Source organism: Podarcis melisellensis, assembly GCF_964234715.1.
Source record: "Podarcis melisellensis genome assembly, chromosome: 6".
Lineage (NCBI taxonomy): Eukaryota > Metazoa > Chordata > Lepidosauria > Squamata > Lacertidae > Podarcis > Podarcis melisellensis.
Genome location: NC_138538.1, coordinates 64,944,089 through 64,967,248, shown reverse-complemented (window position 1 = coordinate 64,967,248; position 23,160 = coordinate 64,944,089). Strand labels below are relative to the sequence as shown.

General features: G+C 40.7%; 2 protein-coding genes across 8 annotated transcripts in view; both read right to left on the bottom strand.

The window, feature by feature from the left end:
* ST6GALNAC5 (ST6 N-acetylgalactosaminide alpha-2,6-sialyltransferase 5) overlaps nt 1-4,638 on the bottom strand; it is a 140,642-nt gene extending 136,004 nt beyond the window's left edge. For 2 of the 3 annotated variants that reach the window (XR_014169262.1, XM_081914665.1), the window contains exon 1: nt 1,302-2,807. Coding sequence is in view for 2 of the 3 variants with exons in the window: in XM_081914665.1 (XP_081770791.1) it covers nt 1,302-1,364 (63 nt within the window). In the remaining variant the exon portion in view is untranslated. Of the gene's footprint in view, nt 1-1,301; nt 2,808-2,871 lie in introns of those variants that run through there. The other variant, XM_081914666.1, reaches the window with a different exon arrangement.
* Nucleotides 2,871-23,160, bottom strand: part of ST6GALNAC3 (ST6 N-acetylgalactosaminide alpha-2,6-sialyltransferase 3) — a 244,704-nt gene continuing 224,414 nt past the window's right edge. For 3 of the 5 annotated variants that reach the window (XM_081914684.1, XM_081914681.1, XM_081914685.1), the window contains 2 exons: nt 9,924-10,031; nt 4,791-6,856 (listed from right to left, as the gene is read on the bottom strand). In XM_081914684.1, coding sequence (XP_081770810.1) covers nt 6,670-6,856; nt 9,924-10,031 — 295 coding nt within the window. In that variant the 3' untranslated portion in view covers nt 4,791-6,669. Of the gene's footprint in view, nt 2,915-4,790; nt 6,857-9,923; nt 10,032-23,160 lie in introns of those variants that run through there. The other 2 variants (XM_081914682.1, XM_081914683.1) reach the window with 2 other exon arrangements.

Here is a 23,160-nt window from a genome sequence, read left to right as displayed (position 1 = left end):
TCCTGCTGCATTCTTGTCATTCCAACTCAGTCTGCAGAAGGCCTACAATCAGGGCTTTCCCCCCAACTGGAACTCGGTTTTGGCATCTCTCAGGTGGGCGCCATTGCCATTAGAAGAGAACAAGAGAGGCATTCATGGTGAGTTCCAGCAACTCTGTTTCTAGAAAAATAGCACTGCATATAAGAATATTATCATGTGAAGGCTTCCCTGGTTGCTCAAGAAAAAGTGATTCAAAAAGTACTGTGATAGTATACAAATAACACTATATTTCAGGGAAGAAATGGTTTATTACGGTAGTATCTATGTCAGGGATGGGGAAACTGTAACCCTCCAATGGTTGTTGGATTCCCAATTCTTATCAGCCCTTGACAGCACAGCCAATGGTAAAGGATGATGGGAGCTGTAGTACAACATCTGGGGGGCTACAGCTTCCCCATCCCTAGTCAATGTGCAGTTGCAATCATTTCCATGTCTATTCAAAGATAAATTCTGCTGAATTCATTGGGAATGGGGTTGCAATCCTAAACACATTTACTAGGGACTGCATAGGATTGCACTGCTGCTCCTAAGTAAGTGTGTTCAGAATCCCACTGATACTTTATTTACTTGGGCCACAATCCAGTAGAGAACTCAGCAAACCTAAGCCTATTTATTTCAATTTGGGTTTGATTGTGGCCTGAATATATGCAGAAAGGCTAGAAAGCAAGTAATGGGAGGAGATGGTGCTCATCAAAGAGAAATGGCCTTTAAAGATGGGGGGGGACCCTTCCATGAATTATAAATGTGTATATCCCTAAGAAGATAAATATCAAAGGAGCTTTATAAAACCAGCAACCCCCCGTCAAAAATACTTTCTGGTAGTACCTCATAAACAGAATGCTATTGATGCTAAAAAACAAGGTTCTGGCTGACTGTTCTCAAGCTTATAGCACTGGATAAATTTTCATGTCTGTCTGCCCACAAATCAAGTAAAAGGTGTCCTTCAACATTGCTACATACAACAGATATCGACTTTTATAAAGGTCCAATCCCCCACTTATTTGCTTCAGAGCTGGAAATGTTGCATTTTCAACAGCTCCGGCTTTTTCTGATCTTTCATTTCTTGCAGGATACAAAGCTAAAGTGACTTCTGAACGCCATACAGAATGCCTTGATGAATAAATAGCTAGACTCTGTTTACTTCCTGTCTCAGCCTTGATAGGTCCTCATGAAGGCCTAAAAACTCCTTTCATCTCTGTCCAATTTGCCCTAGAGTTGGTTCACTTTCCCCAACACAGTGCTAAATAAATAGGAAACAGTACCTGGAGTGCTAATTGCTGTATGGTTGCATATACATGTTTTTCAAGGTGACTGGTTGACTCCATTTCATGCTAATCACGCAGCTATCCTTCCCTGGGCAGCCTTGCCATTTCCTGCAAATGTATCCCAAAGAAAAGTGGGAGATATTGGCCTCATTTGTGTATGAAGCAGATGGCATATGACTTTAGATTAAAAGGAGCCAAAATCCCATGTTAATCAGAGCAGAGCACTTTTACTCAACATGGGAAGGCTGGAGCTGATGCTTCAGGGCATTGGGGCTTATTTGAGCCCATCTTCATTCCAAACGCTTACTTGGAAATCAATTCTGCTTAAATCAATGGAGCTTGGATTATGTTGCTCACTGTTAATATGATTATGGACACTTTAGATTACAGGTGCTGTGGCTTCTTGTAAATTAGAAAGTTTAGGAGGAAAAAAATCATGGGTAGAAATATCAGACCTAACAAGTATTTCTGGCCTGGTTTGCACACAACATTGAGCCAAACCACAGCTAAGCATGAACAAGCAAATGCATGTGTGAACATAGCAAAAGTGGCAGCCTTCTCCCCTTGTCCTACTGATGCTATGCTACCTGGTGCTAAGCTATGGTTTGGCTGAATGTTACATGTGTACCCAGGCTTGTGGTTTGTCTCCCCCAAGTAAACTATGAGTGGTAAGTCAAGAACAAACCTTAGCTGCACTGAGACCAACCACAAGACTAGATTCATACGTAATGCTAAGCCAAACCATTAGTTCCAGGTAGTACAGCAGGCCTGGGAGAGGAATAAAACAGTCATGATTTTATCTCTGTGTATCCTGACACTTGTTCGTGTCAAGTCATCGTTTGTCTCAGCATTACAAGTAATGGTGAAGACATCCCAATGCTCTTCCCAAATCTAAGCTCAAATGGCAATCTTGAAATGGTTAAAGTCAGAGAAACAGGCAAATAAGAACATGTTCTCTGTCTATCTTCAAGTATCCTCTCACTGACTGGGTAAATGTCCATTCAAATCATGATAAAGGAACAAAAATACAATATAAAATAATTATGACAATTAGATGTGGTGGTGACATGATCTTTGATGTTCCTTAGAATCTGGTTAGGGCATATTGCCAAACCCCTTGAGGACAATGACCAACTGTAAAGACCCACAATCCACAGGTCACACATGGGCCCTGCTGAATTCTATGATGATTGCTATCTGACCCAAATGCTATGCTAGGAAACTAGTGATAACAAAGTACTTTGTACAGCACAATTGATGGATGGTTCAACAAAAAGCTGCACTTTTTTAGACGGGGTACTAATTGATTGCTCTTCTGTTTTACTAAAATGCCCAACTAGTATGTTGAGAAGCCACTCGTCTTGATACATTCAACTAATTTCAAGGAGTATCTACCTTAGACTTAAAAGTGGTATAACAGTCATCCTGTTATCCCAAACTGTGGACATGGATAGGATGGTAAGCAGAGTATTCTTAGCACCCTCAACAAACTGTAATTCTGAAGGGGAAGCCATATCCCCAAACTAGTATAAAATGGAATATATGTTTATACGGTGCATTTACTCACAGTTTCCTAACATCCTCATCCTGCTCTGCCTGTATATGCTGAACTGTATAAAGAATAAAAAGCAAAGTACAATGAATAAAGGTAAAAGACATTTCTAACAACTGGCAAGCAAGGGCACAGTCACAGAAGGAATAAAAGCAATGAGACTAATATCAGGAGCGGCAAGGAAGTCGTGGAGTACTCAAGAGCACTGCTGGTGAATGATGTTTTCCTGACAAGGTTTGTGCACACATTCTGTTCTAACCCTTGACTGCTGAACCAAGAGAAACTCGTTGTGTTTACCGTGAGGTAGTTACAAGCCCACAAATAAAGCAAGGGCTTGAGGTAATTTATTAGAGCTGAGTGGGAATCTACCTGGGGAGAAATGAGAGCTTGTCTTTAGTATGCTGCGAAGGCAGAAGACAACTACCCAGGTGTAAAACCACACAACAGCATGATGTGCACAAAATCCCCAGTGCAGGAAGGTGGCACTTAATAATGGTGATGATGGAATGATAACATATATATACTGTGGACATATAAAAGATAGACCTCTATATACAAATATACAACAGGAAATAACAATCCTTATACAAACACTGACATGTAAAAAATAGGATTTTGCAATCACTTGTTCATGATTCAGCAAAGTAATACAAAATGCCTGGTGGTTTCAATGCTTAGGCTTTTTGACAGTTCTACAAGAATAAGGGTCAATAAACCTCTTTTCAAGTTTTAGCAGTACTAGTTCAGTGTTGTTCTGATACCCAGGTTATTATCAGAGAATCTTTTCAAATGGTATGGATCTTAAGACTTATTTCAGATTTTTTATATGAAAAAACCCCTCTTCTGATGTAAATGGAAATAGCTTTATAAAAAGAGACATTGTACAGTAGAAGCCTCATTATCCAAACTTTGATTAACTGACAGTATTCAAAAGCCATGCCAAACCATAGTTTAGTGTGATGTGATTGTGCTTGGAGCCTCAGGCTTCTGAACTAACTGCAAGAGATGTCTGGAAGTCTTTGCTTCCTATCCCCATTATCTTCAATTTTAGTATTTCATCTAAACCCTAAACCATGGTTAATGTCAACTATGGCTTGTTGAAACACCATTTGAAGTTAGTCTGTTTTAATTAAACCATAGTTTACATGAACGACAGTTTGTTGGTTCAGATGGCTTGACAAGCTGCGGTTAAGCAGAAATGCAAGCATAAGCTATTGAACTCCTCCTCCCACTTGCATTAAACTATGAATTAGCAGTTACTGGATTAGCAGTCATTATCTGTCTCATCTACCTCCTCTGCTTTAAATATTTGTCTCTGTTACATAGGCTCATAACTAATTTGCTGAGCTAACTATCTAACTTTTGTATGATCCTCACACAAACAGATAAATCAGGGTAGTATTTCAATTAGAAATGGGCAAATAGAAAACATTCCTGAGCTCCATCCATTAAAGGGATAGTTTTCTGAGAACAAGAACCTTCAGAAGAAGTCAATGCACACTGAGTGGTTGCAATAGGAATGAAGATAGTTAGAGGTTGGATGTCATGATAAACTGAAAGCAATGAGAGCCTAGCCCCCCTCTGGGTTCTGTTGCTTCCTGCAATCCAGCAACAAGGAATTTGGAAGTTTTCACTTCTGTTTTTGATTAACCAAAGCTTGTTGTGCTTTACGCAACTGTAAAACTGTGGCTACTGTCAAGTATGGTTTGTTGAAAACAAGCCAACTTCAACCCATAGATTATGAGGCTGGCTTGTTTCAACAAAACATAGTTAACATTAGCCAAAGTTTAGGGTTTGGATGTAACACTAAACTGTAGTTAATTGAAATCTGAAGTGATTGCTTCTAAACTCCTTCTTTGGCCACACCAGAGGAGGCAAGATGAGCACATACTGCATCAGTCCCCAAAAAGGCTAGGTCTACTCCTGGGTTGTTGTTTTTATGACATCCAAATGCAGCCATCATTGCCTAGCATGGATTCACACTTCAGATTCAATGTTCCTCAAAGTACAAAACACAGAGGAATGTGTATGAAGCTCCCACGGCTAGGAAGAAGCCATTCAAATGAACTATCACCAAAAGCCCATACACTCATTTTCACAGTGGCCTTGTGAGGTAGGTATTATCCCCATTTTTCAACATGGAGAGTTTGAGGCAGAGAGTTGAGCTAAACTGCTCAAGACCACAAAGGATTTGCTATCCAAAACCATTTTAGAGGTATGAGATTCCAAGGCTTCTATTTCCACATGCAGGTCTGTGGAGCTTCCTTAAGATGTCAAACAACAGCTATATAAGTTCTGCTCCAAAAAGGGAGTGTACACACTGCAGACATGCACACTGGGTGTGCTGGGTGTGCCTAGGCACACCCTAACATTGTTCTTGTCGTTGTTTTTTAAAAAACAGGAATTGTGGTGTGGAGGAAAGAGAACGAAGTGGCAACACAGCTCCCTCAGTGGCCAGGACCTGTGGGGAAGAGTGGTGGGAGAGAGACAAAGGTGGAAGGGAAAGAAAGGGAAGGGAAGGGGACAGAGAGACATAGGCAGAATAAAAAGTTGGAATGGATCTGGGGTGGAGTTGCAGCTTCTGCCTGAGTCTGCCCCTAGAAGCAGTGATGAGAAGATTGGCTCCTGTAGTGGTAGTAAGGTAGGAATTTGGACATCCTAGCCTTCTTCTGTCTCATAGCTCTGTCTCCACCCGAGGGCCACTTGTCACCTTTTGTGTAGAGATATCTGTGGGAGTGAAGGGCTGCTTTTCAGTTAATTAGAATGATGTGGTTAAGGAATTTAAGTCCATAACTCATGGTGAGAAGCATCTCGCTCTCTAAGACAGGAAGATGAAGCACCCTTAATCTGCTTTGGTCAATTTTGGTTGTGTAATTAAATATAAAGAAAAATAAAACTGACTGTATCTTTGTATACACCTGATTATCACTACAGCTAAATAAATAAATGATATTTTAGTTGCTAATTAAAATAAAAGAGTTTAGTTATGTTTTAGTTCATTTGATGTATAAAATTAATATCCTTTATGATGGAGTATGAATATGTATTCAATAAATTCCTGGGTGCACACCCTAATGAAATGTGCTGTCCACGTCTACGGAGTATTTTTTAGAGCAGAAGGTAGCTGTGTTGATGCATGCCAGGAAAATCTGAGGCAATGTCCAGAAAGCCTGGATTGTTGAACTGCTGTTGTAGCAGGTTGTCATTCAAAGCATATGAAGTACTCCTGGGCTTCAGACATATAAAATCCCCATGTGTAGAAACTAATTGGAGTTCAGGAATCTTTATTAACCCATCTCTAATTTTCTCATATAATGTGAATTTGTAGCCACGCATATATTTTTAACAACAAACAAACACATACGCAGCTGGCCCTTAACAATCTGCGCCTAAGACAAGAAGGTTCTCTTGGTAATGAAAACTCTAATTCACAATCTAAATTCAAGTATTTATATCATTTATCCACAAACAGCCAGGATAGTGGGACTGCATGGGATTGTGTATTTCCTTCCTTAAGAACATTATCATATTAAAACCAAACTGTTACCATCTTGATTTAAAAAAAATAAAAATAAAGTCCAGTTTAAAAACAAAGTGTGTTATTCTATCCCAACCCTAAGAGATAGAATAAGCATCTTGCATGTCTTCCATAGATGGATAAGTTTCACCCCACTTGTTAAATGGTGGGGACATCTTGTTTCTTCCATGCCACTAAAGTTGTGGAAGTCAAGTAAGTTGAAAATATCACTGTAAACTGTGGCATGCCTTGAATGGAACATTATGCTCCTTAAGGGAAGACTGTGAGAACCAGCATCATGACAATGTCCAGTTAGGATGTGTAAATGTTATCGTGCGCCTCTTAGCCCAGTCAGCAAACACTTTTTTTTCTGTGATAAACCTGTGACCTCCATAGGGTGCATTTTCATGCAGAAAGTACTCATCACATTCATCTCTTCCAGGCTCATAATAGTGATAAGGAACTTTCCTAAAGCCTTCTGACCTGGAACAAAGACAAAACACAGAAGTCAATGAAATATATTTTCTTGGTCATGTAAATAAATCTACCATAAACACATCTGTATACATTAAATAAAAGTCACAGTAAAAGCTTCTGGACAAAAGAAGGAGATCACATTTGGAACATGCAGAGCACAGTATGAATGGATATTAATAATAAAGTTTAAGCCTGCGAACTACTTACATAGTCACAGGGCTGATTTATTCATTAAGTTCATCATACCTACAATATTTCATATGCACACCAGAACTAGGGCCAGCCCTATCATTAGAGAAAGTGAGGCAATCACCTCAAGCAGCAGATACTGAGGACAACAGCACTGGTTACTCTTCCTGAACCTTCAGCCATTCCCGTCTTCTGGAGGTTTTTTTTTATTTAACAAAACCTATATACTGTTTGAATGTCATAAAACTTCTGAGAGTAGTGTGTGCCACACAGGTCTATGATGCAGCTCCTGAACTAGCCTGTGACCCTCAGATTGGGACGGGAGCATTTTCAAAAAACATATTTCCAGTGAATTTATTTCAATAAAGTAAAGCAGAACATCAATGGCAACAGGAAATCAAGGGGAAAGGAAGGACATCAAAGCAGGAACGGGAGCATAGTGTCCTTTGCCTCAGAAAACAAAACAGCCTTAACTGACTCCTGACCAGAACACATAAAATATAAATGCAGCAAACAAGTGTTTGGAAATACAGATATATTCATCAAGGGTTTTTTGAGAGGGTGGGGAGGAAAGCCCAATTGCGTACGTCAAAAGTGAATGGAATATGTCTAAGTCAGGCTGCTCAAAGAATTTAATCCAGCTTCTAAATTTAGAGTAACATCGAAAAACAATTTGGTTTCTATATAAATAGAAGAAAGACCTTCTGGAGAGATTTTAAAACATGGAAACCAAATAGTTGTTCCAAAAAGAACCTGGGATACAATTGTGCTTTAAACAAATACAAATTGCCATTAGGATAAATATTCTACCCTTTGTACAAAGGAAACAAACCATTGCACTCCCAGACTGCTCTGCTTTGGCCTTTGCCAGTGTTCCCTTGGTTCCTCAGCTGAAACAACATTTATACAAATCAATTTGATCAAATCCATGATTATCCAGGACACAGAAGATTTTCATCTCCTTCTTGAAGAATACCATAATTTTGGATTTTGAATGTTTGATAGTTAGGGATTCTTTTTTCTTTTTTACAGTAATCAGCAAATTCAATCAGTAACAGCTCAAGACCCAACCATGTCTGTGAAATTAGAACTCCATCATCTGCATATATAAGAGAATAAATAGCTTTGCTGAGCAGATCTTAGAAGGATGGGAAAATGTCATTCCTTCCTGTCAGGGACTGGGCAGAAGAGGAATGGTGGAGACTGCCTCCCCATCTTGACACTTCCAGGAAGGAGGAAGAGGAAGTCAGTATAGATTTACAATAGGGGTTTGAGGGAGGTGGCAGCTCAGAGGCTGAAGGGAAAAATTGGGAAATAATAGGAAAGGAGCAGCAGCAGCTGGATGAAATGTGGTCATTAGAAAGCATTCCAGACCCTCCATCTCCCAAAACCCGGCAAGCCTTAAAAGTAGGAGAGCAAAGAGCACATAGCAGCACATGTAGAAGTGATGAAAGTGGGAGAACAGGAGGTGGAGATTCACTCGGGATAAAGCCATTATCCAAGAGGCTGGGTCCTTTAGCCTCTCTATGTAAAGCCTGAAATAAAAAAGGACGGTAAGAAACTCTTCCTTGTCTTTGCACTTTCCTGGGCAACCAGTCAGGAGCTGACAGCATCCTGATACCAGGCTGCATCCTGGTTCGAGAAGTGGTGCCAGGATAGGTGCTGATTTCCTGGAAGATCTTGTGAGATCTCATCAAAGTCTTGCAAAATGTCTAGGAGAGCAAAAATGTATTGAGATTTGGGAGAGATCTCGCAAGCTCTTTCAGGGACCAATGCCAGCAGTGCTTCTCCACAAGCGGCGGAGGTGACACAGCGGGTGGCACAGCTGCAGTCGCCACCGGTAGATGGCGCAGTGGTGGTGAGTGCCCCACTGGTGGTGGTGGTGTGGCAGAGCAGGGTGGCACTTCCTGTTTTGCCCTAAGTGGCAAAATAGGACATATCACTGCCTGCCCTCAGGATTCCAGAACTTACAGCTGCCAGTTCGAAGCGAAGGTAGGCAAGGATCCACAGCCCAGGTGGGGCTTGTTTGCTTGGGTAGGAGGTGTGTGATTCCTCAGCTGGACAAGGCCCAGGTGAGGCTCACATACCTTGTCAAGCCAAGAACCTATAACGTCCTGACCAGGCCCTGGCTAGTGTGTCTAACTATTTTTCTATTATTATTATTATTATTATTATTATTATTATTATTATTATTATTCCCTATTATTAGTATTATTAAGGAATCCATAATCACTCCAATTTTCCTCTATTATATTTACAATTAATTATAATTATTAGTTGCACATAAAAAGGTATTTACTTATTGATAACTAGCTGTGTGAGAATGTTTATCAAATGCAGCTGAAAGTAATGCAACGCAGACAGGAACACCCTCTGCTGTGCACTTGTACATTTCAATGTGCATTTTAATGCACATCTAATTCATGCCTGCAGTTTCTGATCCAGCAGCTGCTTGTGCAGGTGGATCTCCTGACCTGTATCAGGGCGAATCACTTCAAATTATTTGCAGTAGTTTACTCAATTCCAAGAGAGGATAGATTTTTGCTTCTTATACTGTACACTCTCACTGCACAGGAGCTGTAAGAAGCTAACAGAAATGTGTCCCCGTGTCCCCGGCTTCATTCTGATTTGGCAGAAAGTCTTTCATTGTAAAACTTCTTCATGACATTTGACATTAAACTTTTGTAAATGCTTTTATTTAATCAATACCACATGCCATATGGGGACTAAATACACTGACAATAAAGTGCCATGTCAATACAGACCGCTGTGGGGGGATGCCTGCCTAATCAATTTCTTGGATTTATGGCATTAAAATGAATTGTGAAATTTTGACAAGGCATCAGAATTGTAGATGCATGAAAATAATTTCCTGTGATCTTACTTGCAGTAGGTGTCATTTATCATCCCATAGACATGTATTCTGTAGCAAGCATCCATAGCCAGAATTAAGGTAAACCAACCAGTACTGAGATAGGATCCTGACTGGATTCTGTAAAAGACACAACACACAGCAGACCACATTGAGGAATTGCTAACACTTTCTCAAAGACATATCATCCGTTATCTGGCACAAAAGACATTCAGCAACTTGACAAACTGACAAAAATATGTAATTATTTCGAGTTATTTATCGTTGTCCTCCCACTCCAGCAGGCTTGGATTCTCTGGGTTAGCCTGCAAAAGAAATGCTATACACTAACGCTGTGATTTTATGTACACTCACCTGAGAGCAAGTTCCATTCTGCATAGTTGGACTTATTTTTGTAAAAAAGGATACCTAAGATTTGACTATATGCATTTCTGAAATCTGGAAATTTATGTAGGATAATGTAGAAAAATTATTCACAACTTTAAGAAACAAATGTGTAGCACCAGAGTGTGACCTTTACACTTAGATGCTTTCATGTAACATTAAAATGACACATATTTGAACTTGGAACTTCTGGGAAGTAGCCATCTTTGACCCTGATGAAGCCCTTTCCCCACAATTAACTTAAATTCACAGTTCCCACTTCACTCATTCCGCTACATAACTGTCAGCATAGCTGAACTCCTGCTTTCTCAAGAACTGCTTCCCCCTCCAAGATTAGTCTTCCTCAATCTGGTGTGCTCCAAATGCCTTGTACTACAACTTCCCAAAGACTCACACCAGGGATAAAGGAAGTTGTAGTCCAACATCTGGAGGGAACCAAGTTGGGGAAGCCTGCTCAAGAATGATTCACACGCTGTGTGTTTAGGTAATCAGCCCTACCTAAAATGTTGTAATGTATACAGGAGACTTATGTATTATAAGCACATATTCCTATCAACATAGTCATCAAGAGTAGCAAGGTTGTCTCAGCTTACTGTCACATGTAAACATGGTTACAACTTAGGTTTGCTGCTAAAAACCTAAGTCATTCATGGGATGACTAAAATCCCAGAGCATCACATCTTCTCTAGTTATACTGGAATCTCAGCTTGATCTTTTTTTGACTCCCCATTCCAAACCTATTCAAACTGTAACATGAGGTTCATTGTGGTTTCCCATGCAAGAGATCATATCTACATCTGTTTCCCAAGACCTTTCACTGGGTCTTTCACTTTTTCTTACTATGAAATGGTTGCTTCTTCTCTCTCTCTCTCTCTCTCTCTTAAACTTGAACAACAGATGTACAGGGTTCTAAATCCCGAAGGCAGCCTATGTATATACAGCCAGTTCCTGTCTACAGATGTTCCCTTCACAACACACTGGTTTTGGGATTGGTGGGGACGTGACAGCAGGGATGGAGCCAGCAGACACCCCCCCCCAATTTTGGGCTTCTAATTTTGAATCACATGAATGGATACTTGAGGAGAGCTATTATAACCCCACATGGGATGTTGCCAAAATACTTCTGCATCCTGATCCAGGTACCTGATCATTAACAGCATGGATGAATGCCTGAATTCATATTATGACCATGGGAGGTTGTCGGAACATTGTGCAAAGGTGCTTCATTGTCTCTTAAAAAAGGGACTACATCTTTCCCCGCTCTTTCTACAAGCCCTCCATATTGGATAAAACTTGCCAAATTCAGGCAAATAGCTTCAGGAGTTATGGTCTGGGTACCTATCATGTGTCTATAAATATTTAGGGTTGTTTTTGGGCAGGAGAACTGAAACCCATTCCAATTACAAAATTGGACCTGGAAGTTGGGATTGGAGCACCCCATCTGCCCTCTCCCGATTCCAGTTCTCTATCTCCCTTCCCCTATCATTCCATCCGGGTGTCATTCCTTAAATGACAAGCTTGGGGATATTACCATCCTTTTCCATGTATAACACGCCCCCTTGTATAAGGCCCCCTATTTTTGGGGACTCCAAATTAAGAAAATAGCCCAGAGTTGTTGTTGTTGTTGTTTTGGGGGGAGGGTGAACCAAAGTTGTTGAGCTTTTTATGGGGGTGGGGTGGGGGGAATGACAAACATTGTTGAGGTATTTTGGGGGAGGGGAAATTAAAGTAAATCACTAACCCAACCTTCAACATCACTCGCTAACAATCACTCGCATCTGCAAAATGTGTCTGCCCAATCGCAGATAGCGGAGGGAGATCATAAGCCAAATTAATGCAGCAGAAGAAAATCAACAACAGCAATTGATGCAGCAACCAATCACACACCCATTTAACGCACATCAGCCAATACAAAACAGCATTTGCCACAGCTACCAATCGCACACCAACAACAATCTGCAGCTCATGGCTGCAACCGATCATCCGTCACACCTACCCACTACCCACTAGACCTTGTTTTAGAGTAAAAAAACCTTGTCTGATACATGGAAAAGTACAGTACTTTGAGTTTTAGAAGATGCTTATCTGCAGCATTTTTTTTTATAGTCTGGACTGCTGAGGTGCCATGAAGGTCTTTTAGGACCTATGCTTCGATTTGTATTTCCTTTTACAGATCCTACTTCGCCGCTGATAAGACCCAAATCTCTTTGAGGCACCTTGCTTCAGCTCAGGACTCAAGATCCATTCAAACTCTACACACACCCTAAGTGTCAAGCTCTTTCTTTCCTCCTTAATGAAACCACTGCTGTTTCTTCATTCTCTGCACTTTGAGATTTATTCAGGCTAAAATGCTACACTCACTATGAAGTCCTATTTAACACTGTGGGATTTTGTTCCAAGAACACCTGCTAGAGATGAGTCTGTAACTGTCCTTCACTCCAATGCACTAATAAAGCCACACCGAAGCAGAACAGTTTCTTGCCTCTTGCAACTGTCAGCTTTGTACCATTCTTTTAACCCTTCTCTTTATCTGTCTGCTGAGTTTCTCTAGCCACTATGAAAAGCATTGCCTCCAGCCACCTAGAATACTTACTGCTAACTACTCACAGTTCTCAACCAAATTCTGGAGAGAGCAGGAGGAACAGTTCCTGTCAGACACAACAGCATTTAGCTGTGCTCTTTCTAACCAGCTCCCTCTCTTAGCAGTAAAAAGATGCTACCTTGGGCTTTTTAAAGCTCCCACTTTGGAAGGATAATACTCATTTACCAAAGTACTATGAAGAAAGAGAGTTCTTCTGATAGCGAAGGTTTATTAGAAAGTACTATATTGACAGTAGCATATTAAAACGGCTAAACTTGGGAGCAAAAAGGAATTTAAAAAATGAATTAATCAATATTTCATGTCTTGTTTTAACACCACTGGACCTTGTTTCTTCTCATCAATACACTTCACTGGCAAGATAAATAAAAACAGACAAGTAAGTTCTCAGATACCTTCCTTGGGAGATGGAAAGCATGACAGAATACAGATTCCATTGTTTAAAGCAAAAATCCACTCTCTACATTTCCTCCCTCCTGGAGATACGCAGCTAATGAAGGAATACAATGAAACAACAACAACAATGGGTGATTTGTAACACCTTAGAATGAATTTTTATACTGTAAACATATTTCTGTCAAGCTAACGAAGGCAGTGCTGGAAGTGTGAAAACAATTTTAAACTTCCCCAAAAGGTCATATTGTTGACAATATGCTGCAAAAACATATTGTGGAATCAAGAAGCGATAGTTTCTGTTCCAAGCAGAAATAATAAAGGATGCTTTGCAGAAGATGATTTCCTACAAGAAAGACATGTCTGATTGATAAATGATGCAAAATCCACATACCATATAACAAAGGCACATGTTTCTATATTATGGAGTGCATTCATCACACATGGCAAACTCTTTGCTGGATTTAAAGAGGCTCATACCATTAGAAAAATAACATTGCATAATAAAATAAAACAATAAAATAAAGCATAATAAAATAAAGCATAATAAAACATTTCATGGCAATTCAATAACAATTTAAAGACAGATCAACATAATTTAAACAGATGGTTATACAAATATTATAGACCAATCAAATCTTAATACAGTAAGATGAAACCAGGGATGGGGAACCTGTGGATCTTCAAATGGTGTTGGACTCCACCTTCCATCAATCCCAGCCAGAATGGCCATGGTCAGGAATAATATGTATTGTAGCCCAGTAATTTTTTGAAGGATGCTGGTTTTTCTTTTGAGGATTCCCCCTTAGAACCCTTAGCAGTGCAGGAGGGCAACTCTTCACTACCACATGACCGCAAGAGGCAATAGGAGGCCCCAGAACTCTGCTGGAGGCAGGGTTTGAGGAACAGGGCACAATACCTTGAAGCACCAAGAGGGGAAGTGTATAGAATGCACAGGTCTTCCTGGTCCCATTCACACTGCCCATGCATTCACATGGTTGTCTGAGGTGAGGAAATATGGGCATGTAGGCAGCTAGACAGGTTGGTTTTCCTGATTCCAGAACCCAGGCCTACAGGCCAATGTTTGCACTCCTCAGATGTCCACATCATTAGGAGCCATGGCCCCACAGATCCCTTTTATATGAAGGGACGGAATTCTCTTGACAAGATGAGCATGCCAAGCAGCATCAGAATGCCTGAGGCTTTCAAAAAATCCAATGCACATGGATTCAGTTACTCCATCAGATTGAGGTCAGTGCCGTTTTAGATTCTGACACAGGACTTCCAGGGTTTGAACATATTTGAGCCCTGCTTGGTGATCCCATTTTACTCAAGCAATGAAGAAATACACTACTTTCCCCGGCTTCTCCTCTACAACAACAGACCTTTATCTAATGGATTCTGTTTAAAATGGTCTCTGTTTGCAGTATACTCAGGAGGCTGCCTAACTTGCTTAGTGGGAGCTTCTCTTCTCAGTGATGAATGACTACCCCAGGCTTTCCAAGTCACCTCTGAAAAGTCTCTGGGTCTCCCATTTCCTTAATATAGCTGTGTGGAAATTAAGATACGGTCTTTGCCAGCAACTTATGGCACTGTGCTGGCTTGGCCCATTTTTCTTCTGTCCAGATACACTGGGTAAAATACAGTTAAAATGTGAGGGGGGAAAACCAAACATGACAGGAAGAGTAAACTGCAACAATGAAGATAATATGGATTTGTCAAGATTAGGTAAAGGTAAAGGTACCCCTGCCCGTACGGGCCAGTCTTGCCAGACTCTGGGGTTGTGCGCCCATCTCACTCAAGAGGCCAGGGGCCAGCGCTGTCCGGAGACACTTCCGGGTCACGTGGCCAGCGTGACATCGCTGCTCTGGCGAGCCAGAGCCGCACACGGAAACGCCGTTTACCTTCCCGCTGGTAAGCGGTCCCTATTTATCTACTTGCACCCGGAGGTGCTTTCGAACTGCTAGGTTGGCAGGCGCTAGGACCGAGCAGCGGGAGCGCACCCCGCCGCAGGGATTCGAACCGCCGACCTTTCGATCGGCAAGTCCTAGGCGCTGAGGCTTTAACCCACAGCGCCACCTGCGTCCCTTGTCAAGATTAACTTGCCAAAAATCCTATAGGCAGAGCTGTCACAATATATGCTAGCATTTCACCAGTAACAATAAGCTCAGAATGTGAGAGCAGATATCCTGTTCTTAAATAAATGAAACTCTATATTTATTGAAGAAAGTATAGCACCACAGTGGGGGACACAGGTGGCGCTGTGGGTTAAAGCCTCAGCGCCTAGGACTTGCTGATCGAAAGGTCGGCGGTTCGAATCCCTGCTGCGGGGTGCGCTCCCGCTGCTCGGTCCCAGCGCCTGCCAACCTAGCAGTTCGAAAGCACCCCCAGGTGCAAGTAGATAAATAGGGACCGCTTACCAGCGGGAAGGTAAACGGCGTTTCCGTGTGCAGCTCTGGCTCGCCAGAGCAGCGATGTCACACTGGCCATGTGACCCGGAAGTGTCTCCGGACAGCGCTGGCCCCTGGCCTCTTAAGTGAGATGGGCGCACAACCCCAGAGTCTGTCAAGACTGGCCCGTACGGGCAGGGGTACCTTTACCTATAGCACCACAACAAAAGAAAATGGCGTCTAATTTGTCAAAAGTGTTCCCACCCCATTCTCTAGAGATTTAGAGCTCCACAAATAGTTGAATGAGTGAATTTTGTCGGCTCTAAAGCCTTTCTGTCAGTAAAGGGAATAAGCACCTCCCACAAAGCAAAAGGATCAACATAATCACATTGTGGAAACATATATTGTGAACAGTCCTACATAGGCATCTGTGGCTGGTACGTTCAAGTGACATGCTTTAGACTCTAAAGTTCAAAGTCAGATGCTAAAGTCAATAGCATACAGCACACCAAACGGTTTTAAAGTTGCAGTGTTTGTGCCTTGATTCTGAGGACTGTTTCAAATATTCAGTTGCTTTAACAGAGCCATGATCCCTTTCTGCAAAGCCGTTAACATGGCCGTGATCCCATTTTAAAAACTCCATAAGAGTGAGAGATGTGTTATTGTCAGAACTTTGAAGGCATGCTTTATTATAAATCACATACTTCCCTATCTGAGATCTGCTTTTAGAATGGTAAGTTGAAGAAGAAGAAGAAGAAGAAGAAGAAGAAGAAGAAGAAGAAGAAGAAGAAGAAGAAGAAGAAGAAGAAGAAGAGGAAGAAGAAGAAGAAGAAATAAAGTGGTATGTCTAGTGCAGGGAACGGTTGTGAGGGGTAACAGACTCTGTGTTGGCCAGCAGGTAATGGCTTTTTCCACCTACCTTGCCCCACCCTGCAGCCCTAGGAACCTTCCTAAGGGAGCTATTTCCAGAGAAAGAACCGTGAGGGGGGAGAGACTCTGTTTGACATGGGTAATGACTTTTTCCACCTGGGCTGTGCCACCTCCAGCCCTAGGAACCTTCAGAAGAGAGCCATAGGCATTCTGTGCGCGAGTATTTTAATGAGCAGAATAGAGTGAAAGATTATGAGTTATGGGGTTGTGGAGAGTGTGTGTATGAATTTAACAGTGCTTGGTTTATCTTCTGGTTGCTATTTTGTTAATGTTGCCGCTATTCTTTTATAGATTATAAATGCTGCATTGATTTGTTTAATCATATAATATGACTTGTGCTTTACTTGTGATGTTTACCTTATTATTTTTTAGCTGTTGCTTTGTTAAAAGTGTTTTATAGACTATAATTGTTTCACTGATGATCTGTTAATTATTCTATGTTATTTATGCTGCATTTGTGATGCTTTATTAAGTTCTATCATGTTATTGTTATTTACTGTTTGTAAGCCACTTGGAATGAAAAAAAGGCATAGAAATATAATAAATCAAATAAACATTTGGCCCTCCAGTTTCCACCAGCCCTAGCAAGCATGGTGGCCAGTGGCCTGAGATTATGGGAGCTGTAGTTCAACATCTGGAAGTCAAAGGTTCCCCAAACCTGGTCTTGTGCTTGTTTACCAGTTATTCTGCTGTGGGGTTACTGGGCTGGGGTGTGCTTAATTTCCATTCTGAAGTCAAGAGGCATGTGTACAAAATATTTAAGGTTGTGCCAAACGTTCTCAGGCTACAGTTGTGCTTGGGGAACATGAAATACTTCTGGGGAGGGTGTGAGGAAAAATCTCCACCTGTGCCTTACCCATTTTTGCTGATGTTTTTATAGCCACTATGTTTTCTCCCTCTGCTGATCAGCACCATAGTGTTGATTAGAACATAACAGTGCCACATAGCCACATAGCCTATCAGATTTCAGTGTATCACCCCTTCATGTCTCCTAAGATGGGGGTGCTCTTTCAAGCCAGGGGCAAAAATATCCATGAAAATAGACCCCCGTTTTTATAAATTTGATAAATTTTATAAAAGAAAAACCAATCCTCTTTGTAACTTTGGTTATATACAGGTTACGAAAGTTAACACCTTAACTGTGGATCATGGAAGGAACACATCCAGTGTTAATTAATTATTGAAACTGAGACAGCATTCATAACAGGTAAATCTACTTCACCTAACTTCAATTTCTAACAGTCACAAGTGATAATTCTTCGGTCTTGTCAAAACAGGATTCAGGACTCAATGCTTCTCCACCCTTTATATTTCCCAATACAGGCACATTAACAGAATTTCCAAAAATAAATCACTGTTATCTCTGAGAAACCAAATAGCTTCTGCATGAGCTTTGAAGAAGTACATTAAACCCACAGCAACTAAGCAGAACATCATATATACCAGAATATATTTAACTATATCAATATTCCATTGCATTTTTACATATATAGAGTCTGCTATTCATTCTGTGCAGTCACTTTCCTTCGTTCTACTTATGTGCTGAATACAATACCGCTTTCCTTTCCCCAGAGCTATAGAGAAAGTGTGGGGTGAGGGGAGCACAAATCCAAGGAAAAGAATTTGCTCCTGCTTTGTACGGTTGCACAGTTTCCTCATTTCTGATTTCTTGACTTTGATGCATCCCTGCTCACTCATTAACTCAAGTGACAAAAGGACACAGTTATTTCATCCAAGTACAGCAGGATTCCTTAAAAGGACTACGCTGCACTCAGAGTGAAGAAAACAATTTTGTTTACCAAGTTCAGACACAGCAGCATGCCTTCAAAAGCACAAAATGAGGAAAGGAAGGCTGAATAAATAAATACATCTTAACTATAACATTGATAGGAACTGAAAATGGGTACATCAAGATGGACTGGGCAGATCATGATACCCAAGAAAGTAGGGATTGAAGGCAACAAAAATATTTTTTCCAGGAATACTGGCAAGACATGCTATGCAGGAAACTACATCTGAGAGATGAAGACTATACTTACTTTTCCCAAGTCATGAAAAATCTTATCACATTGATTACAATCTGGAGCTTGACACCTAAAGGTGCTCCTTATTTCAGGTTAATATGGTGGCCCAGTTTGCATGCAAAGCATGGCTAACCATGGACAAGCAAGTGCGCAAGGGCCACAGAACATGAATTTGGGCTGCTTTTCTTTTGCCCCAGAACTACGTAAGCCATGATTTGGCTCAATTCAAATCTCCCTAGTGTAAACAAGGGTTGGCATTGTAGCCTTAGAGATTAATGATGAAGCAAATTTGGGACTCTGGGAGTTAACAGTGTGGCAAAGGTCCTGTTATACACCTATCAAAAATACTCCATGGTAATACCTCTTGGACCTCTGGGCATTTCTCTAGTCAGTTTGGTTGTGTTTCTCCCGCAAACGAAGCTGACTGGGGCATTTTATGGAAGAACTGAAATACAGAGCCACTTGTATTATTAGGGGCTTCTGATCTGCAAGCAATCTGTTGGCAGGATGAGGTGGAGAGTTTCAAACTCATCAGTAATCATAGGAGCCAACTCTTAGGGGTCAAGGTCACTTTGTCCCTCTCCCCAATAAAATATTTGCAGTGCCCAGGCCTTGCCTAAGCTGATAGGCATTGTCATTCAATTTGTGTGTGTGTGTGCGCGCACGCCATGTCATGCAATCGATTATGTGGGGCGGAGCGTATCCCCCCCCAATATTTTATTCAACTTGGCACCCCTGTCAGTAATCACTTTCTTTCAAACCACTGGGGAAAACAGGTAGTGTGAACTGTCCTCAATATATAAGAAAAGGAAGCCCCTACCGTACACTGACTTAGTAATAGTTTGATTATTTTGTGTGTGTCCATGAAAAGCCATGTGTGCTCTTCAAACCATTTTTGTACCTTACATAAAAGAGCTTCAGTACAAAACTGCATTCAAATGTGAAAGGATCACATAAATGAGCAGAGTAAATGCAACACTTTCTCCAAATATATTCTAGTCAATTCATGCTTTTTGTGCATAGCTGAGAATTAAAATAAAGAGACCTCAGGTTCATCCAGAATCCCTTGAGAGAATTAATTAGGCAGGTCTGCTCACCTACTTCACTCTTCAAAATTAGAAGGACATTCACTGTACTGCTGCTAGCTGCATATTTTAGTGAAATCTATGGTAGGTGAACACAAAAGAAACATCCTGATTAGCTCTTAACTGTGTCAAGGCTAGCAGTCATTGAAAGGGTTCATATTCTCATGGGTGAAAGCCAGGAATTGTATTCATTAATCCCCCCCCCCGAAGTACTTTAATTAAATAAGTGAGGAAAGGAACAGGAAGAAGACAAATTTCTAAAGGTTGTCATCACATCTTTATACGACAGGGTATGATTGGTATGGAGAATAGGAAACAGCTGAAATATATGGATATTCAGTACTAGGAATGGTCAGTATTTTTAAATTAACCAATTTAATTTGCACCTCCCAGACTAATATATAGATGGAAATGTATTCTGAGTAAGATGCTGAACCCCTCTGAATTTTGTGATACACTTCTCTGCTGAAACAAAAACAAAATACAAAACAGCTACCAAAATGTATTAAAGATATGTTTTTAGAACGGCTTTCATTGAGACATAATAATATTTTAATCATAGGTAAAGGTAAAGGGATCCCTGACCGTTAAGTCCAGTCACAGACGACTCTGGGGTCGCAGTGCTCGTCTCGCTTTATTGGCCAAGGGAGCCGGCGTTTGTCCGCAAACAGCTTCCGAGTCATGTGGCCAGCACGCCTAAGCCGCTTCTGGCAAACCAGAGCAGCACACAAAAATGCCGTTTACCTTCCCACTGGAGCAGTACCTATTTATCTACTTGCACTTTTGGGCGTGCTTTCGAACTGCTAGGTTGGCAGGAGCTGGGACAGAGCAACAGGAGCTCACCCCATCACGGGGATTCGAACGGCCGATCTTCTGATCAGTAAGCCCAAGAGGCTCAGTGGTTTAGACCACAGCGCCACCTGCGTCCCTTGATGCGCCAATATTAATCATTAATTTTGAGAGACACTAAGTTAAAAACAAAACACCGTTGCACTTTATTTTACAATGAAAACAATACTATCTTGAAAGGACAGTTGCAATGTTCCTTAATACAAGTTCTACATAATCTCTATATTATAAACCTGCAGACATGACTATGTTTGAATCCAGTTCAAGAAGACTGCTTTCTCTATGCATTCCTTAATACAGAGAATCATAAAGATTTTAAAAAATAAAAAAAATAAAATACAAAGAATCCTGAATTATCAATTAAAGTTTGACAAGAATGAGGTGAAATCAGGATAGATGACTCTGATATGAAAGAGGCAGAAATAGAACATGCATGGGGGCTAGCATCTTAATTCAGGAATCGGGAATGTTAATGCAAACCATCAGTCACTCCCTTCAGAGGAGCCACTGATGCAATTAGCATAGACGTGACCATGCATCTTTTCTGGTCCTATAACTTTCTCCAAATTCAAGAAAGAAAGAAAGAAAGAAAGAAAGAAAGAAAGAAAGAAAGAAAGAAAGAAAGAAAGAAAGAAAGAAAGAAAGAAGATTGCAGGGGGATCCTGTTGGTTTCTTCCTGTTTGCACCAAGTTTCCAAATATTTATTATTCATTATTATTAGTTTATTAAAATAAACCGAAGCTGCCATTTGCTTACAAAGATACCAACGTGGTGAATAATCTTATCATGCCAAGGGTAAAATTACATTAAAACTGATACACTGCAACTTTCCCCTACAATCTTTGAAATCTTCACCTTTATTTTTTACTTCCGTTTTTCCTTTTGTTTGGTGCTTGGGAATAACACTGCCATTTACCTCAGCTTTCTTAAGACTGATTCATAATTTATATTCTATCTATTGTAGACACTCATTATTTTTAATCTGTCCTGGAAAATAATACTGGCTTCTGGCTGGTTGTTTTTATTTATTTAATTCAAGAAAGACAATATGCCACTTGATTGTAAGCAAAGGTGCTGGCTTCGGCCCAACATTGGGGGAGGGCTTGGTGCCACGGTGGGCCTGTGATGCCACGAGCTTGTGACGTCGCACACACAACACAGCTACCTGGCTTACTAAGCAGCCACCTGGCTGACTGTGAGCTGAGAATTGCCCATAAAGTCATTTATTTCCCCACCATTCACAACAGTTTGGCCTAGAATTATCTGTCAGGCCATCTTTCATGAATCCTGTCAGACAAAGCCAATTATCTTGCTGAATCCATCAATGAATTTGTTTAACTAGCTCAATATTTCAAATGATCGAAAGGCATTAGAACTTAATAATGTACCAATGTCCGTTAATGAAATAATGGGGGAAAACTACTCTTTCTCTCTTCAGCATATTAAATTTCACAGACAAAAAAAGTTGTAGTTGGCCAAAGGAACCCTGCGGAGGACACTAGGCGAATTTGCAAAGTATTTCATGTTTTGAGTATGTTTCTTGCTGTCTCATTTTTTTTTTAAGATACGCTTTTGTTATCTGATGCATAGCTGTAAACTTTTCCCTTTCCTTGAGAGGAATCCTATTCAGAATAAGGGAATTTCCCTTTAAAAAAGGGAAACGTTGACAGCTATGATCTGATGTTATGTATTTTGCATTTTATTATGTATTTATTATGTATTATTATTTTACGGACAGTAAGCCATCTTAGGAATTGATTTCTGTGATGGTTAAATAATTCATTATGGATAATGTTAAATTAAATTGTGGGGAAATGGTGGTCCCTTAGATGTTGCTGGAATCCAGTTCCCCTTATCCCTGATCATTGGCCATGGTGACTGAAGCAGGGTTACCATATTTCAAACAGTGAAAATCCAACATAAAGTTTTTGTCAAAGTTGTTGGCAAAATCACAAAAATGGAAATCGGCAGGAACTGCCAACACGGACTACTATATGTCCACATTTTACAGGACATGCTGACAATTTCCGCCCAGACATTGCTGCTGACCATAGTCTTCTGGATATGTCTGGGAAATTCTCAACGTATGGCAACCCTAACTGAGGTTGATGATAGTTGGGAGTCTAAACAATTGAGAGCCTAAATGCCTTAGCCCTGAACTAAATAGATAGTAGCTAGAAATCAGTCACAGGTGTAGATGCCTGTGTACATTCTGTGCTCCCCTTTTCTATTATCTGAACTGTTCCTTTTTAATAATGAAAAGCAATAATCGTACTGTCTTGGATCCTAAGCTGCACCTCCATTCACATATGGAGGAAACACCTCACTCCATTTGTAGACACCAGACATATAGCATTCATTCCACCCCAAAGTATCTCTAACCCCAAGTATCTCTCTAGCGGGGAGTGGGTCTTGTTCCATTCATTTCATCCATGGAAGGAAACTTAGGATCCAAGCCAATAACTAGTACATTAACAGTGTAATCCTACAAATATCTACAATGAAGTAAGTTCTACTGAGTTTAAGGGGACTTATTCAGAGGAGAGTGTACATACAACTGCAGTCTAAATGACTTTGTCTGTAAAGGAAATTCCT